The sequence below is a fragment of the Schistocerca piceifrons genome, chromosome 1 (assembly GCF_021461385.2).
Source record: "Schistocerca piceifrons isolate TAMUIC-IGC-003096 chromosome 1, iqSchPice1.1, whole genome shotgun sequence".
Taxonomy (NCBI): domain Eukaryota; kingdom Metazoa; phylum Arthropoda; class Insecta; order Orthoptera; family Acrididae; genus Schistocerca; species Schistocerca piceifrons.
The window spans coordinates 1,065,189,781-1,065,209,144 of NC_060138.1; the positions used below are offsets into that span (position 1 = coordinate 1,065,189,781).

The 19,364-nt window shown below is 43.1% G+C and overlaps 1 protein-coding gene across 1 annotated transcript in view; it reads left to right on the plus strand.

Annotated features, from left to right (window-relative positions):
• The first annotated feature begins 333 nt into the window (after positions 1–333).
• The window catches only part of LOC124797911 (UDP-glucosyltransferase 2-like), a 133,515-nt gene continuing 114,484 nt past the window's right edge, over positions 334–19,364 (plus strand). Inside the window, exon 1 of the mRNA XM_047261040.1 lies at positions 334–475. Within this exon, the coding sequence (XP_047116996.1) occupies positions 437–475 (39 nt within the window). The 5' untranslated portion in view covers positions 334–436. The remainder of the gene's footprint in view (positions 476–19,364) is intronic.

The window sequence follows — 19,364 nt, forward strand, 5'->3', positions numbered from 1 at the left end:
TGTACTAACCTCTGTAAACTATTCTTTCAAGTACTTTATCGTGGTATATGTCAAAAACATTGACAGAATGATGATGTTTATTAGTGACTCTAGCATTGTCTACGCAAATCTTCAAGTAATCGTGGACAAGCAGTAAGTATATGAAGTAGAAGAGCACTGGCGCGATAACTCCCGCTGTAGCTGTTGTATGCAGGTACAATCTATCCCCACCACACCACCTTCGAACAGCTTTTTGTTTGTTTTTTGTTTTCCTCTCCCCTCCCCCCCTCCTGCCCCCCTTTCAGCCCGCCAGATACGGGTTACGACACGCAATCGTTGTCAGTTTCACGAGTTGATGGCAGTGAATGAATGCGCCGTTTTCTTTCAGCAAGCACACCCTTCAGCAAGGACACAGTACATTGCGGCCTGCTAGAGAGTCATCGCTGTAAACGGCACGATGTCTTTACGTTTCTGTGCTAATGGGGGAAGGTGGCAGGTAAGCAAAGCGACTGGTTTGAAATTTACGACAGTAAGCCGAAAAAATTTTCGCGCTAATTCTGGTCGATGTTTTATTTATGCATTTATTTCTACTGACAGGATTAGGGTTAGGAGGCACACTCTTACATCTAATGAAAGAGCTTTCTCAAATTCCAATAACGTGATACCAGATTTAGATTCAAACAAATAGCTGCAAAGAGACTACAACTGACATAATCTAAATGTTTCATTGTTAAGGAAAGAAAATTATTACTATAATACGTTTCTGGGCAGTGGAGACAACTGTTAGATTAGGCTGAGAAATATTAACAGTTCTATAATAATAAACTATGAGTCATACAGCCAAGATTTTTAAAAGAATTTTACTAAATCATTTAGGTGAAAAGATAGAAAAGGAGCTGAATGAAGAACAGCATGGGTTTAGGAAAGGAAGAAGCACGATCGACCTGATATTTTCTATCTGTCAACTGACGGAAAAAAGTTGGGAGTATAACAAAAGAATGATATTGTTTTTCAGAGACATAGAAAAGGCATATGACTCAGTTAACAGGGAAAGACTCTGGGAAGAAATGAAGAAGATTGGTATAGAAGATGGAAACATTAATGTAATAAAGACAATGTACAGAGGACACAATTGTAGAATTAGAACACCATTGGGGAACTCTGGATAGTCCGAAATAAGACAAGGACTTAAACCAGGAAGTATTCTATCTCCTGTACTTTTTAATGTTGTGATGGAGGGAATGAATAGGGCAGTTAAAGATATAGTAAAAGAAAAAGACAAAAAAGATGATTTTTGCAGATGATATGGTATTATGGAACGATAAAGAGGTAGATGCACAGTTACAACTTGATGTGTGGAAGGAAATAATGAAAAGGTATGGATTAAAAATAAATAAAGATAAGAGTGAAGTAATGGTATTTGAAAGAGACAAAAATGATCAACAGGAATATTACTCTGAACGGAGAACCACTCAAAGTGGTAGACAGTTTCACTTATTTAGGGAGTGAAATATCTAGTGATGGAAGAATAACCAACGAAATGAATAGGCGGTTACAGAAGGGAGGCAATTTCTACCAAACAATAAAACACTTGATTTGGAATAAGGAAGTTTCAGAAAAAGCAAAACTCCTTATGCATAAGAGTTATTACTTCCCTGCTGTCCCCTATGGAGGAGAAACATGGACAATGACAGAAATGGACTGGAGCAGACTGCAAGCAGGGGAAATGAAATTCCTCAGAGCAGTTAACGGAAAAACAAGAATGGACAGAGTAAGGAATGTAAATATTAGAAAGTACCTTAAACAAGAAAGTATGAGAGAAGAACTCGAAAAAAAAGAGACTAATATGGTACGGACATGTGTGGGCAGAGACTCCGCAAAATTATGGAAGAACTAAAGATGGATGGAAAAGACCTAGAGGGCTCCCAAGAACACGGTGCAAAACAGGAGTAAATATCTGTGGAAGGGAGAGGCGTGACCGGGCAGCAAGTGGAGGAAGAAAAGTGGTGGTAGGACCGAGCCAAATGGAGGGGACTCGTCAGCACCCAGACGCGGCAGTAGCTGGGGCGGGATCCGGATATAGATAGATAATTAATAATATGGAAGTAGCCGACACACCAATCTAGCGTCCCTCATGTGTTTCACGAACGGCCCCTAAAAGAAGTATTTGTTGTTCCTGCCTACATGACAGATCAAAAACATTCTTACTCCACAGAGACAGAACTAAAACTTATCTCTTCACAATTTTCACAGGTATTCCGTATAACTGCTATATTATAAGAGAACAATTTATTGGAGGGGTACCTCCCGGTCCGCAGCTCGTGGTCGCGTGGTAGCGTTCTCGCTTCCCGCGCCTGGGTTCGATTCCCGGCGAGGTCAGGGATTTCCTCTGCCTCGTGATGACTGGGTGTTGTGTGATGTCCTTAGGTTAGTTAGGTTTAAGTAGTTCTAAGTTCTAGGGGACTGATGACCATAGATGTTAAGTCCCATAGTGCTCAGAGCCATTTTTTTGGTATCTCCCAGGTATTCATGTCGGTTTTTGAAACTGAAGACTTTATTCCGATCAAGCAACACGTTAGTTGCTAAGTACATGCCAGCTGATCCCACCAAGATACTAGTAATCGGGAGACGCACTCAGGTTTTTCATGTTTGTCACACAATGACCGCTCATCCAAGAGGGCAGATCTCTCGACGTAATAATTTCCATTATAATTTCCCAGTAATATGGAATGTGCTGTTCATTTTCTCGTTGGAGAAAAGGTAGGTGTTATTACTTATTTCATACGCAAAGGATTTAAATCTTCATTTAATTACAACATTATAAAAGTTTATCTTCCTGCCACAGTCTATTCAACTTTCCATCTGTTTTTGATCACCGTTGTTGCTTGAATCCAAAAAGCTCTGTGTTATTACTTATTTTATACGCAAAGGATTTAAATCTCCATTTAATTACAACATTAAAAATATTCTATCTTCCTGACACAGTTTATTTAACTACCATTTTGTTTTTGATCACAGTTGTTGCCTGAGTGTGTTTGATAGAAATGGGATGGAAAATTAGTGTACACAACGAACATAGACAATCAGCCGAGGGTCACAAAAATTGCTGCTCATTTTCCAGAGGAAAATGTCTCATTAATGCAGCCGTATCACAGGAAACGAGTCAGTGACAGGAAGGGACGTAGGCAGTTTAATATGTGACCTTTCGCTTTCCCGGTACATCAGCTATTTTTTGTTAATCTCGGGTGAATACCCGGGTCCAGTCGTTTACGTAACCTACAGGTACCGCCTCAAGATAACGGCAAGATAAGCTGTCAAAATATCGTATTACGTTTACGACGGTACCTTCATGGGCAAACGAGAGCAATACAAAGATAGGTTCGCGTTTAACTCCTCGTGCCGTAGTTACATCATTAATGACGGAGCACCTGCTTCTACGGGGCCTCAGAGAGAAACGAGCATTGAGTCGCCTGTTTTATGAGAACATCAATCTCTTTTCTAACGTTTGCATTTCTCCCCCTTGTTGAAATGTCTCTTATAAAGCTACATTACTGGCCATTAAAATTGCTACACCACGAAGATGACGTGCTACAGACGCGAAATTTAACCGACAGGAAGAACATGCTGTGATATGCAAATGATTAGCTTTTCAGAGCATTCACACAAGGCTGGCGCCGGTGGCGACATCTACAACGTGCTGGCATGAGGAAAGTTTCCAACCGATTTCTCATACACAAACAGCAGTTGACCGGCGTTGCCTGTTGAAATGTTGTTGTGATGCCTCGTGTAAGGAGGAGAAATGCGCACCATCACGTTTCCGACATTCTCCAGATCTCTCACCAATTGAAAAAGTCTAATCAATGGTGGCCGAGCAACTGGCTCGTCACAATACGCCAGTCACTACTCTTGATGAACTGTGGTATCGCGTTGGAGTTGCATGGGCAGCTGTACCTGTACACGCGATCCAAGCTTTGTTTGACTCGATGCCGAGGCGTATTAAGGCCGTTATTACGGCCAGAGGTGGTTGTTCTGGGTACTGATTTCTCGGGATCTATGCACCCAAATTATGTGAAAACGTAATCACATGTCAGTTCTAGTATAATATATTTGTCCAATGAATACCCGTTTATCATCTGCATTTCTTCTTGGTGTAGCAATTTTAATGGCCAGTAGTGTATTTCACAGGAAGTAAATTTCAATTATGGTCGTTAGGTTAATCCCTGTCAAAAACAATCATAAACAGAGAAACAAAACGTTAAAAATTCAACGACCTACTGACACGTTGTAATAACTTTAACATCCTTTATTGTTGGCGACACTGTTGATGTAATCCACTGGTCTTCAAACAATAGCTCGCGGGCCGCATGCGGCCCGAATCAAGTATATGTACTGCCCCTGGTTCTCAGCCGTGTTTTACCCATTGTGTGATTGTTACCCAGAATCTAGTATCTTTTTACAAAGATCTAAATAGCATACAAGTTGTCTTTTCCGAATTTTTGTACGACACAAGAGAACTCTTGACGTTACACGATTGCACTTACTGATAGGACCTGAGTTCTAACCGCCACCACGAAATCTCATTAACTTTACCGATATACCTAGCAAGAAGCGCACGAGGGAAACTCCAAGAGCATGTGAGCGTCGTTCGTGTCAGTCGCGCTTCGGTGCTCTTGATCGTTAGACGCGTTAAGTGTGTATGTAGTCGTTCGTGTTGTGATTACTTCTATCAGAATAAATAATGCCTGGTGTACCATCAGAAATACCCTGGTGTCCAAAATTTAAGCAAAAAACCTCTATTTTCCCGTCCTGTGTCTAATTCACGATATGATCATACTAACTGTCAACCACATGTCCGTACCATCGTGTTCAGCACGGAAGATGGCCTTCCGGTCAACGAACAACCATCCCAACGATGACGTCAGAGCGCCTTTGAAACGAGGTATTGTTTCTCGGATAGTCCCACATCCTCAACCGCTGTGTACACAGTCACCAACGGTACAGTATGCCACAGGGAGAGTGCCTACCAGATTCTCTGCTGTGGAGGGCCGTAGAAAGAAAGATGGCTTATCGTGAATCGTTCTGTTGTTTCTCAGTTGAGGCGACAGTTTATAGAGACCGAAACTGTGTCCCGAAGAGCAGCGCAGGGCCGACCATGTGTGACATCAGAAAGAGATGACCGTTATTTGGCTGTAACGGCACGATAGTACAGTCTTAGCACTGCACAGCAACTGGCTTGTGGGGTCGCAGCATGCACTGGACGTGTTGTATCAAAGCAAACGGTGTGCAGAAGGCTTCGGCAGAGTGGCCTTTATTGTCGGAGACGTGCTGTATTTCTACCTCTGACGCCTCCCCACTGAAGGGAACGTCTAGAGTGGAGTCGTCAACATGCCACCTAAACTGTCGAAAAGTGGGCTAATGTCGTTTTCACAAATGGGTTCCATCTGGAGAGTGATTCTCGATGGACTCGCATCTGGAGGGAATGCTGAACACGATTTCTAGACCCATGCATTGTGAAAACAGACCGATACTGAGGAGAATCCCTAATGCGTGGGCACATATTATGTTGACCACTCGAATCCCTCTTTATGAAATGGTACGGGTGAATTGGTGAAGTTTAACTGCTGTCAGGTATCGTGACGGGATCGTGGGACCTCATCTGCAGTTGTTGTGAGGTGCTGTGGGCCCAGACCTCGCATTAATGCACGATAATGCTCGACTCATAGACCACGGGCGGTTGATGTTTTCTTGGAAACGGAAGATACTGCACGCATGGCGTGACCTGCTCGTTCTCCCGACTTGAATCCCATAGAGCATGTTTGGGATGCACTAGGAACAAGGCGTGCATCATGTCAGCATCCAGCAACCGCTTTCCAAGACTGTGAGCAGCTCTGGACGAAGAATGGGCTTTATTGCCTCAACATGAGACTGATGACATCATTCACAGCATGCCACGTCGTTGTGAGGCCTGTATTGCTACCAAAGGTGGTCACATCCCATGCTGAGCATATTGACGAGTTCTCAGAATGTGTGTGAAAATCCGTTACGTTGGAAGAAACGAAGAACATTTTTGTCTACTGTTATGCATGTTGCAGTTATTTAGATATTATTTACATCGTTTCTACTGAGACCGCCAGAAAAATGTATACCCTCTTTGTCAGGCCTTATCGAGATATCAATATTGTCGTTCGAGTTGAGTAACGAGTGTTTTGTAGTATGGTCTTTGATTCAACAGATGTTAGTACTTTCACCTCAGTATTGAGAAAACAAGATGGCTGGAGCACGCTTGACATTCGAGCAACGAAAATGTTTTGTGAAGTGGTTTTCAAGTTTGATAATGCATCGAAGTGCAACGTCAGTGGAGGCGGGAGTTTGAAACAGAACCGCCAACCCGCCTAGCAAATAAACGCATCGTTGACAAGTTTGAATTGCATGGAACGATTTGTGATATTCACAAAGGAAGGACAAGAAGTCAGTGTACAGCTACAAGTCCTGCTTCGACGGCTCTTGTGTTGGAAACATTTTTTAATTCTCCACAGAAGTCTGCTACACAATGTGTACATGAAGTGGGGGTTAGCAGTACAAGTGTAGGAAGAATTCTGAAAGCTGCTAACTGGAAAGTTTGCATTCCACGATTACTGCACGCGATTAATGATGGCGATACCGATCGCTGAATGCAATTTTGCGAATGGTATCAGCAAATGGGAACTGATGACTAACAGTTTGTGGCAAAGCTAGAATGGAGTGACAAGGCTCAATTTAAACTTAATGGAACCGTGAATCGTCATAACAGGGTGTGCTGGCACCGGGAAATCCGCATGTTTATGTGGATAAAGCGTTCAATCTACCAGCGGTTCATGTGTGGTGTGCACTGTCATCTACGGGCTTAGTAGGTTCCTTTATCTTTGATGCTACTGTCACTGGAAAAGTGTACCTCGAGATGTTACGCACATCAATTTTGCCAGGTATACGTGCGCTTTATGGAGCTGATGAAAAGATCTTCTACCAACAGGACGGGGCGCCACCACACTACCACCTAGCCGTTCGAACTTTCCCGGAAGACAGTTTTCCAGGGCATTGGATTGGACGAAGAGGGCTCATTGAGTTCTCTCCACGGTCGCCAGATCTAACACCTATGGACTTTTTCTTGTGGGGAACTGTGAAAGATAACGTCTATCGACGTAAGCCACGCAAGCTGGAGGAACTTCGTCAGAATGTTACAGCGACATGTGTAGCGATCTCCACTGTTAACAATGACTGACGTAGTTGCGGCTACCGGTTATCGTTCTTTTATGTGTCCAGCCACCAACGGTGAACATTTTGAACATTTAAAGCAAACATGTGCTTAACTGAAGGTTGTGCAACTTGTGTAATCAATTATTAAATGTAAAATAAACACATAAGTAATAGTTTTCGTTCCTTAAAGTGTATACACACTTTTCTGGCGGACTCTGTACTTGACTGTCAAATGTTTATACTCTTTTGTGGCAAAATAAAAGCAACCTTGCAAAATTTCAGTTTGTTCCTTTAATTTTGGACACCAGTGTAGTTATTAAGAGGAAAATAAATGAGGAGCATAGAAGTTTCCAAGAAAAATGGGAAGAACATAACCGAACACAAAGAAGAAACTGCTGTTTGTTTAGTAGGCTGAAGAACGATTGAATGTAAAGGTACATTTTATTTCGTCACTACTCCTAAGTCAGCATATTTCATTTACAGTAGCTATTACCTTAGATTTAAATGCAAGAAAAAAATTTATCATCTAAAATCAACAAAACGTTATGCCAGTAACGGTTAAGCAAAACGGTGATGTCACGAAAACATCAGACGACGTAAGTAACCTTCTTTCAGAAAAATATGAAATCTTTCACGAATGCTAATGTGCGTTAATCGTTTTTCAAACTTTTTTCAACGTTTCTTAATCAGTAAGCCTAAACAAATATTGGCTGAAATAAATAATCTTACGCTTTTGGAATCCAATTGTCGCTGCCGCATAGAAGGCATTTCAAAATATATGTTTGACGAATTAATTAATAAAGTAAAACTATGTAAATATTTTAGTCTTGCATGTCATTTCACTACAGATACATCTTCGACGGCTCAATTTTCATTATTTATGCGTTACTGCAGGTATGATGTGGTAGTAGACGAAAACGCCTTGGCGTTATAATCACAAGAGGTCACACAAAAGTTTGTGATTTTTATGGATGCAACTGACAATTTTGTGGGAAAAAATGGCTTACCAAGGAACAATTTAACATGAGTGTATGCTAAAGCCTTTCAGTAGATGACGGGGCAAACAATTGTTTGATAGCATTGATTAAGAGGGAATGGAAACTCAGATCGGTACTCAACATTCTATGTCGATAGAGTATGAACCAAAACTTTGATTTAGTGCGTACTATGTGCTGTCTCCAGCTGAACGAGCGTAAACGTTAATTAAAAGTAACACCAGAACTACGGAGCACAGGAACAGCATATCTGTCATTAATATGTATAACTTCGAGTGGGTGGAGCCCCTCCACGCCCACACCGCCATGATGGCCAACACTAAACGTCTACTACCATATCTGCAGAAGGGTTAGTTTTCAACTGGAATGAGGTCTCGCAGGATGTGGGTACTGCGATGTTTGCGTACGTCTGGGTAGAGTTAACCATTAATACGCGCTCATCTGGAGATAGATTGGGTCGAAAGTTGAACGAAGGTTAGCGGTTTGAAGGGCAGAGGGAAAAAGTGCCAAGGGAAGAGTCAAGGGGGGAAAAAAAACCCTGCGATAGTTGGGTCGGGTTGTAAGAGCAGTACCGGTTTTCTTGCTACCTGCGACAGGTCATGCAAGGGTAGGTTTTGTTAGTAGTGGGTATCATGCAGGTCGATACCTTTAACGTTGTGCGGTGCTATTACTCAGCGGGTGCTGCTGGGTGTCAGTCTTGATTTCTCCGTCAGCGTCAGCATTTACCTGCAACAGTTAGGTTCATCGACGTTTTGTGTCCGATAGATCATACATCAGATTCACAGTGTAGGGTAATGTTGGCGATTATTTTGTGCCTCAGTGTGCGAGCTTGTCGGTTTCTCTGCTGTAGCCTGTTGGTCAGCTGGCATATCCAATCAACGTTGCTTTTTTACAGGGGTTGCCGGCATTTGTCGCTTGTGGGTGTATGTTAGCTTGCCATAGGTGCTTATGCCCTAGCTAGTAGTGTCTATGACCGCTTATGGTTCCACCTATGGTTGCGATCATAGTTTCCCAGAGTAAGGATGAAAGGACTTTAAGGGTGTCTCGATTCCTGTATAGTCGTGTGGCTTGTTTTTAGAATACTTTCTTGAGGGTTAAGGCGGTATTCATTGTGAAGATCCACGGTGCGTGTGTAGCGTGGAGCGTTGCTAATGATCCATAGCACATTGTTATGTTTTATCTGCAGGCGGCGCAGGCGTGTAGGAGCTGCATATCCCCAGACGGGAGCTGCGCACGTCATCAGATGTCTAATCAGTGTCATGGACCTCGACACCCTCCTATTCAGTGTACTTTCCATATTGAGCATTGGGTAAAGTTGTTCAAGCCTCGCCTGCATTCTGTTGGCAACGTATTCGATGTGGTCCCCCCCATGTAAGTTTTCCGGTCCAGCCAGACATCGAGATATCTGACTTTCTCTTGGAAACGTATTGGGCATATATGTAGTGTTACCTGTCTAGAGTGTCGATGTTTGCGCAGTAGTTTCGGTCTTCGTGTGAACAGAACTGCTTCGCACTTGTCGATGTTTACTTTAATACGCCATTGTTCCAACCAAAACTTAGCAGTTCTGAGTGCTGTCTGTATTCGTGAATTTATGTTTGACGATTTCCAATCTTGCACAAAGGTGGATGTGTCATCCGCCTAGATGATTAACGTCGTATTTTGTATTGCTGGGAAGTCGTTAATGTACAGGTTGAACAAGGTGTGCCCTAGGATACTTCCTCCTGCCAGAGGTTCGAGTCCTCCCTCGGGCACGGGTGTGTGTGTTGTTCGTAGCGAAAGTTAGTTTAAGTTAGTTCAAGTAGTGTGTAAGTCTAGGGACCGATGACCTAACCAGTTTGGTCCCTTAGGAATTCACACACATTTGAACATTTTTTTTAGGATGCTTCCCTGGGGTAATCCAGCTTGGATACCGTGTTGTGTCAATTGTTCAATTGGAACAAAGTTGATACTGAGCCACTCTGGCGGCATGTAGACTTGGCAACAGCGCATGACGTCATCAAAGATGGCGGCCAGGACGTAATTCAAGACGGCGGATTTAGGTGGGAAGTATGAATTATGGCGGAAGAAGGTCAATTGGGCTACATCCACTAACCCAGCCCCCTCCCCTCCCCCAGAAAAATGGCAGGATGTTCAAATTCCAACAGGATAATGAATCACACAACGGTTATCTCTATTAAGCTAAGAAAATCGTTGGAAGATAGGCCACTTGGTCTACTTCCACTAACCTGTGACCCGACTGCCACTTCCTCCTATGAACTGGCGCCAAGTTTGAATTTCGGCAGTAAACAAAAGTCACTTGAGGTTTCGCTACCAACCTAAGAAAATCGTGGGAAGATAGGTCACGTAGACTAACGTCAGTCACCTGACCGCCACCTCTTCCTAGGAACTGGCGCCAAGTTTTAATTTTGGCAGTAATGAAAGATCACTTGGAGTTTCGCTACCAACCTAAGAAACCTGCTGCATAGAAAGGACTCTTGGACTAACCTCAGTCACCCGACCGCCACCTCTTCCTATCGATTCGTGGGAAATGGAATCAGTCTTCATTGGGCTGCTGGAGAGAGGAATGAGTGTACTTTATTTATTTTGGAACAATTTATTTAGGGATGGAGAATATTTATCACAGTGATACAGAACACACACTCTGACATGCCACACAGCATACATACCTGGAAACTACTCCTAAATAACTCATCTATAATGTTCTACACACACACACACACACACACACACACACACACACCTGCTAATTGTAAACTGTCAAAATAACGCATTGCACAGCCTACAGACATGTAAACCACTCGTAAATAATGCAATACATTTACATTCAGAGACCCAAACAGCTCTTAAATTGTCAAAATAATAATCCGTCTAAAACACTCTGCAAACATGCTTGCTAATCGTCAACTATCGAAATCATGCACCAGTCTTTATTTAAACAATTAGAGACAGCACCACCATCCAGTGTGTTCGCCAGTAGGTCTGGACTCCCACTGACTTAGTACACACTACCACCAGCAGAGGGCACTGTCGTCCGTGACGTCATCTGATGATGCGACTATAGTTATTCAAGATCGTGACATACATTGTGTTCACCACAAGGCGTAGAACATATTCACACCACCAGAGAGCGCTACCATGGACTTGGAATGAATTTTCACGAATACCACGCCCACCTGGACTTGGAAGGAAATAGTGAATGTCTCCACCACGATCCTCAACCGACCGCCACGTCCCCTTACCAACCCATGTTGTCATACTAACGTACACTAATGTGTACTAAAGTGTATTAACGCGCACTAACGTGTACTAACGTTCACTAACATGAACTAAAGTGTACCAATGTGCACTAATGTGTACTAACGTGCACCAACATGCACCAACATGTACTAACATGTACTAGTGTGCATAGTGCATGACGTCATCCAAGATGGTGGGGGGAAATGGCGGGACAACGACTCTGCCTATGATGGACATAAGCTTCTATTTTGCAAGCAATGTCTCCACCACGAGAGATCTAGACTCCAACTGACCCAGTACACGTTACTGCCACCAGAGGGCGCTGTCATCCCTCCTGTGACCTAATCCCAGATGGTGGTCTGGAGGGGGAAATGGCGCGAAAACGATTCAGCCTGCGCTGGGCTGCTGGGAAGAGTAAGGAAGGAGTGTATTCTATTTAGTTTCGAACATTTTATTTAGGGATGGAGTATATTTATCACACTGGTACAAAACACATGCTGGGGTCACGCCACACAACCCACAGACCTGTAAACTACTCCTATATAATGCTCTGTAGACACACATACAACTCCTAATTTTCCAAAATAATTTCAGTACGGGCCTGCAAACTGCTCCTAAATAATGCAGCACAGTGATGTGTAGACATGCTCAGTACTCGTAAACTGTCTAAATAGCACATGGCACAGCCTACAGGCCCACTCACAAAATAATGCAGTCAATGCACGCAAGCATCACCACCCCACACCCTGTCCACTGGACTGCAAAGTAACGTGGTTGTCAGCTGTCAAACCATACACAGATGACTACACGCATGAGGCGGGGACATCCCTTTCATACTTGATTTCTGATAAATTCCTGTCCAAATATGTGTTCACCTAGACATAGGTGCTGACGTGATCTGGCAGGAGCACAGCCACAAGCCGCCGCTGAGCGCAGGTGAAAGTTGCATCTATTGTCAGGTATACAGCCACTGTTATACTGACGTCACATAACACCAAGGCGCAGCTCCCATATGCGAGGCACCTCCGGACAGCACTTGTCTTTACCGTTGATGACAGTGTAGCTACAAACCTTCACAAACCCATTTAAGAATGTTCTCAATCTTATTCTCATGTCTACATCTACATCTACATTTATACTCCGCAAGCCACCCAACGGTGTGTGGCGGAGGGAACTTTACGTGCCACTGTCATTACCTTCCTTTCCTGTTCCAGTCGCGTATGGTTCACGGGAAGAACGACTGTCTGAAAGCCTCCGTGCGCGCTCTAATCTCTCTAATTTTACATTCGTGATCTCCTCGGGAGGTATATGTAGGGGGAAGCAATATATTTGATACCTCATCCAGAAACGCACCCTCTCGAAACCTGGCGAGCAAGCTACACCGCGATGCACAGCGCCTCTCTCGCAGAGTCTGCCACTTGAGTTTATTAAACATCTCCGTAACGCTATCACGGTTACCAAATAACCCTGTGACGAAACGCGCCGCTCTTCTTTGGATCTTCTCTATCTCCTCCGTCAACCCGATCTGGTACGGATCCCACACTGATGAGCAATACTCAAGTATAGCTCGAACGAGTGTTTAGTAAGCCACCTCCTTTGTTGATGGATAGCCGGCCGGTGTGGCCGTGCGGTTCTAGGCGCTTCAGTTTGGAACCGCATGACCGCTACGGTCGCAGGTTCGAATTCTGCCTCGGGCATGGATGTGTGTGATGTCCTTAGGTTAGTTAGGTTTAAGTAGTTCTAAGTTCTAGGGGACTGATGACCACAGATGTTAAGTCCCGTAGTGCTCAGAGCCATTTGAACCATTTTTTTTGTTGATGGACTACATTTTCTAAGCACTCTCCCAATGAATCTCAACCTGGTACCCGCCTTACCAACAATTAATTTTATATGATCATTCCACTTCAAATCGTTCCGCACGCATACTCTCAGATATTTTACAGAAGTAACTGCTACCAGTGTTTGTTACGCTATCATATAATCATACAATAAAGGATCCTTCTTTCTATGTATTCACAATACATTACATTTGTCTATGTTAAGGGACAGTTGCCACTCCCTGCACCAAGTGCCTATCTGCTGCAGATCTTCCTGCATTTCGCTACAATTTTCTAATGCTGCAACTTCTCTGTATACTACAGCATCATCCGCGAAAAGCCGCATGGAACTTCCGACACTATCTACGAGGTCATTTATATATATTGTGAAAAGCAATGGTCCCATAGCACTCCCCTGTGGCACGCTAGAGGTTACCTTAACGTCTGTAGACGTCTCTCCACTGATAACAACATGCTGTGTTCTGTTTGCTAAAAACTCTTCAATCCAGCCATGCCATCTGTCTATATGCAAGTACTTCCTCAATTCACCTGTATTTTGTTGCACATTCAGTCAATTTATACCTATTTCCACCAAATAAATAAATATATTTACAAGAACTTAGTCGACCCCGCGGAAATTGTATAAGGTCCCAGAAATAGTTAACGTTCACTTTCTTGATGTCTCAGCTTGTATGCACGAAAATCCCTGCCCTAACAGAACCTGTTTACGAAAATGACGCAGAATAGCGTCGAATGCAGTCTTCCTCGCGGACCTAATGTGGTACCCACTCCATCATGTGCTACCCTTTCTGCTCTCAACATACGCAATTTTTCCCACCACTATGTAGAGGCTCCTATATCCCAGCACAAAGGATGTGAATGAATCGAGAATTATGATTGGCTCTTATCGAATTTATCCGCCAAATTAGTGTTGTCGTCAATATCGAAGCACCACCATCTTTTCTTTCTTCCTGCAGACTGGACTTTCAGCGGTAAAATTATTTTGCATAGATCGCTAAAGTGCGTTGAGAGTTAAACCCACAAAATTGTCTATAGATCATCAAATACACACACGACTCACAAGGATATGGGAAGCCAGGAACTTATTTACCAGTGTAACTAAATTAAATATAACGATTGCTGCTACAGTCTGACACCGATCCATGTACAGGTAATGTCTCCTCGTGATGGCTGTGCTTCTGGAACGAATCTCAGAATCTATAGCGCCCATAATTTTCCAAGAAAAAAATCTCTCGTGGTTATCAATGTGCTGAATCTATACATACCTCACGATAGGACACATAGTCATCCTCTCTAGTCATGCCACACCATAAACCACAGTAACTTTGCAATGCAATATATAGACATTTTACACAACATAAGCTACAATAACTTTACAATGCAATACATACACATTTTACACAAAGAGAGCAGTTATCTTTTATATCTGTATAGCACCCGAAAAAATTATGGTATACCTACACTCAAACCGGCTATATTTCACGATGCTGCTCAGTCCTAGGGAAGCACTGTCCACCCTTCCTTTCTTTCTACAGACGATACTTTCAGCGGCAATAAACTATTTTACATTGACCACCATACTGCAGCGACAACTAAACCTCGCGAAGTGTCGTACATATCGTCAAATACGGAAAGACTCTTACTCTATTAGACTGCTCTCCCACTGATGACAGGACCTTGAATACAAGAACACAAGTATTTCCGGATCGTTTACCATAATATTATATCATTTTCGAGGCACTTCTCTATATCAAGCACACAGCAGTACCCTCCCGATCGCTCACGCAACATAATTCCGAAGATATAGACTGGAAATTATTTCTCTACAAACCTGAAACTTCAGCTAGGTGGAGCATGCTCTAGACCACTGACCAACTAGAAACAAACAGATGAGAAATAATATTTCCATCCGCAAATACTGATCTCGCTGATGTAACAGATACCAAATCATCCCTAATTTACAAGCCAGCTAAGGTGTTTCTCATGTCTAGAGAACAAAGTAAACGTCTCTTTCACCTGCTAGATGCACACCCTACAATCGATCTTCTCTCAACTAAATTAAGACGCGAAATGTGCAGAAGCAGTCAACCGAACAATTTACATGGGAGGGAATAACAGTACAATGCAAACGCATCTCCATATCCATTCTTAAATTTCCACTTGTTCACAAAAGCTATCCAACACATATTAATTATTAGTTCGCTATTCGGTCGTCTAGACTCTAGAGGATGGCAAAGTTAACTCAGATGCATTTCTACACTCCAACAGGCCTTTGCATTCGGATGGATGCTGCCATTAACGGGAAACGTGAATCATTCCCACCACAGGCCATGCATACACGGAATCGTTCTAGAAAACCCGTCACATATATCTTTTATCATTATACTTACAATTAAGTGTTATGATCGCAGTCTCAATTGAAAGGCACCCAACAATGAGCGAAGTATCGGAAATACACCCTGCTGAAGGCTGTGTCTCTGGAAATGGAAATAGATGTACCTTCCTTATGACTGGACATAGTCATCTCCTTTCCATAAACACATACTTTATAAACCTGATTCTCAAATGCGAACATATTATGCGCTTACCACTACTACTACGTATAATACTTCATCAATAACTGATTGCCTATGATACGACATAATACTTAGCGAAAATCAACAATGCATGTACATGTCTCTTATGTTTTTCTTGCCAGTGCTACCACTGTGTCTCAGAAAGATAGATGTAATTGGGCAGACGTTAAAAAAAATCAGATCCCAACAACTACTACATATTGCTGTCACAAGCGATCTTGGTTCTACAGGTGCACACAAGTATCCCTGTTAAAAGCTATACCCGCTTTACGAATCGAGGTACGACATTACCTCTGAATGAGGTGGTTTTTCTCCAGACAAATACCGTGACGGTGATCATAGGAATGTGTATTATCAGCCCATGATGCAACATCTTGATAAAATCACTCAACTTTGAAAGTGATTCAGCAAAGGAATGTGATATGTAAGCGCTATTTGCGACTCGCTCAAACCGCCCCCAGCTAGATAATTCTACAGTATTTGTAGCGCATTCTGTCTCGAGACCATATCAGAGGTTCCACGATATATCCACTGAGTTATAGGTGATGACTGATTGAGAAGGAACACAAACAGTAGTAGTAGTATATGATGTGCCGCTTGAGTTCGTAAGAAAATGTACACGAACTTCTCAGATCTCTAGTATTATGCTATCTGCTAGAAATGATGTCCATGATTTGGAATCGGGTCTTTCCATTCAACCACATACCTGCATTGGATCCTATTGACAATACCTTTAATGGTTACAACCACTACTCAATATATATTTCTGACACTTTCATATCTTGGAACGAGTCACCTTTCCCAAACCTAGCTGCTACAGTAAAATTCCAACGTGGTTTTAGACACTCCCTACGCATCTTGCAACTTCTCCCATTTCTAAAGCTTTCTGCATGTGATCGTTCCAATTTAAGCCGGAACTGAGCAGAAGTCGGAGAAAGACATATCCACCACCTTTTGCAACCCATGTACAAATAGAATGACCTGAGTTACTGCAACAGGACCGTGTTTTGACCATTCGGTGGAAATGCGCGCAATGAGGTAAATCTCCTAACTAGATAAAGATACTACAGCCTGAAGGAAAAAAAAAAAAAAAAAAAAAGAATGGTTCAAATGGCTCTGAGCACTATGGGGCTTAACGTCTATGGTCATCAGTCCCCTAGAACTTAGAACTACTGAAACCTAACTAACCTAAGGACATCACACAACACACAGTCATCACGAGGCATCACGGGGAATCGAACCCGGGCGCGGGAAGCGAGAAAGCTACCGCACGACCACGAGCTGCGGACAGCCTGAAGCAGATCCATGTCCATTCAAATCAGTCAGCCCAACATGCTACCATCGTTATTCTCTACCCCTCAACAGAGAAAAATTACGAACTATAGAAGCTCAACTAACTTCATCCGATATAGAAGTCACCTAGGCATCGATGCTGGCGCGATGATACAAAGCTGTGGTGGGGCTCCAGCTCGGAGAAAGAAATTTCACAAAGCTCCCCAGAATAGCGCAGTGTGCAGCCATGCAAGCATCCCTAACAGTATTCACAGTCCCTCACCGAATTTACACCTCAAACTGCTGCTGCTAGTGTGCTTCTAAACTGGCATTAAGAAGTTCTGATCCGCGGCCTTTCGCAGGAAACTAGACGTTGCACAGTGTAATTTATGTTCTAACGGCGGATAACATAATACGTAACACATCGGCTGATTTTAAATAAAACACATCTACAACATAAGGAAACCGGAAGAGTTTGCTCGCGTTGTGTAGAGTCCCCAAACTACAGTCCGAACATGATTCACGAGCTCTACATTTAGACTCGTTTCGCCGGCCATTGTGGCCGAGCTGTTATAGGCACTTCAGTCCGGAAATGCGCTGCTGCTACAGTCGCAGGTTCGAATCCTGCCTCGGCCATGGATGTGTGTGATGTCCTTAGGTTAGTTAGGTTTAAGTAGTTCTAAGTTCTAAGGTACTGATGACCTAAGAAGTTAAGTCCCATAGTGTTCAGAGCCGTTTGAACCATTTTTTGGAACAAGTATGCGGCAACAGGAGGAATCAGAGAAAACGTCGACACCGAAACGAGGGGAATCAGGGAGGCAGTCAATTTTTTTCCGTCGAGGCAGCATTATACACGGTGATTCTGTCGGCGAATTAAGGGAGCTATAAAGTTTCATTTAGTTGTACATTTGTTCGCTTGAGGCGCTGTTGACTAGGCGTCAGTGTCAGTTGATGCTAAGATGGCGACCGCTCAACAGACAGCTTTTTGTGTTATTGAGTACGGCAGAAGTGAATCGACGACAGTTGTTCAGCGTGCATTTCGAACTGAGTATGGTGTTAAACCTCCTGATAGGTGGTGTATTAAACGTTGGTATAAACAGTTTACAGAGAATGGGTGTTTGCGCAAAGGGAAAAGTTCTGGACGGCCGAGAACGAGTGATGAAAATGTAGCACGCATCCAGCAAGCATTTGTTCGCAGCCCAGGAAAATCGACTCGCAGAGCTAGCAGAGAGCTGCAAATTCCACAATCAACTGTATGGAGAGTCCTACGAAAAAGGTTAGTTATGAAACCTGAACGTCAACTACCCGAGGCGATGGATCGGCCGCCAGGCAGCCCGTGACAGAGCACTTCATCACTGGCCTCCAAGAAGCCCTGATCTTACCCCCTGCGATTTTTTCTTATTGGGGTATGTTAAGGATATGGTGTTTCGGCCACCTCTCCCAGCCACCATTGATGATTTGAAACGAGAAATAACAGCAGCTATCCAAACTGTTACGCCTGATATGCTACAGAGAATGTGGAACGAGTTGGAGTATCGGGTTGATATTGCTCGATTGTCTGGAGGGGGCCATATTGAACATCTCTGAACTTGTTTTTGAGTGAAAAAAAACCTTTTTAAATACTCTTTGTAATGATGTATAACAGAAGGTTATATTATGTTTCTTTCATTAAATACACATTTTTAAAGTTGTGGTATTCTTTTTGAATCACCCTGTACTGTATGTCTATTGAGTTATCAGTGATACACGCGAGTTGACTACTATATTTGATGCTTTTCAGGAGTCGGGCAGAGAACCATTCACTTCTAAACTTACTTGCATCTGCGTTAAAGGATAACAGAGTGTTGACGGGGTGATCAATTGAGATAGAGCTGTAATGAGGTACGATTTAATGTTTGACTGATGCATTCTAGAGAAGGAGTAGTTGTTACAGGTCAATTTTTTCCAGTGTTTTGTCCGGATGCATCAGTCGCGTGACATAACCTGCATTCTACTCACATACAGCCACGTTTTCTGGATGTGGTTTAAAACACTGTCGACTTGCAACCGTTAACAGTAAACCTGTCAGACATCAGAGGACTTCCACCTCATGTGTGATGAAACTTGACACATTCCTCTAAACGAACTCTGATTTATGCGATGTGCTTCATCCCCCCTGTCGCATCTTGGTAGTAAAATCGAGACTTCAGCGTCATAACTAAGTTAGCGATAGGAGCTTGTGAGGCGCTGCAATC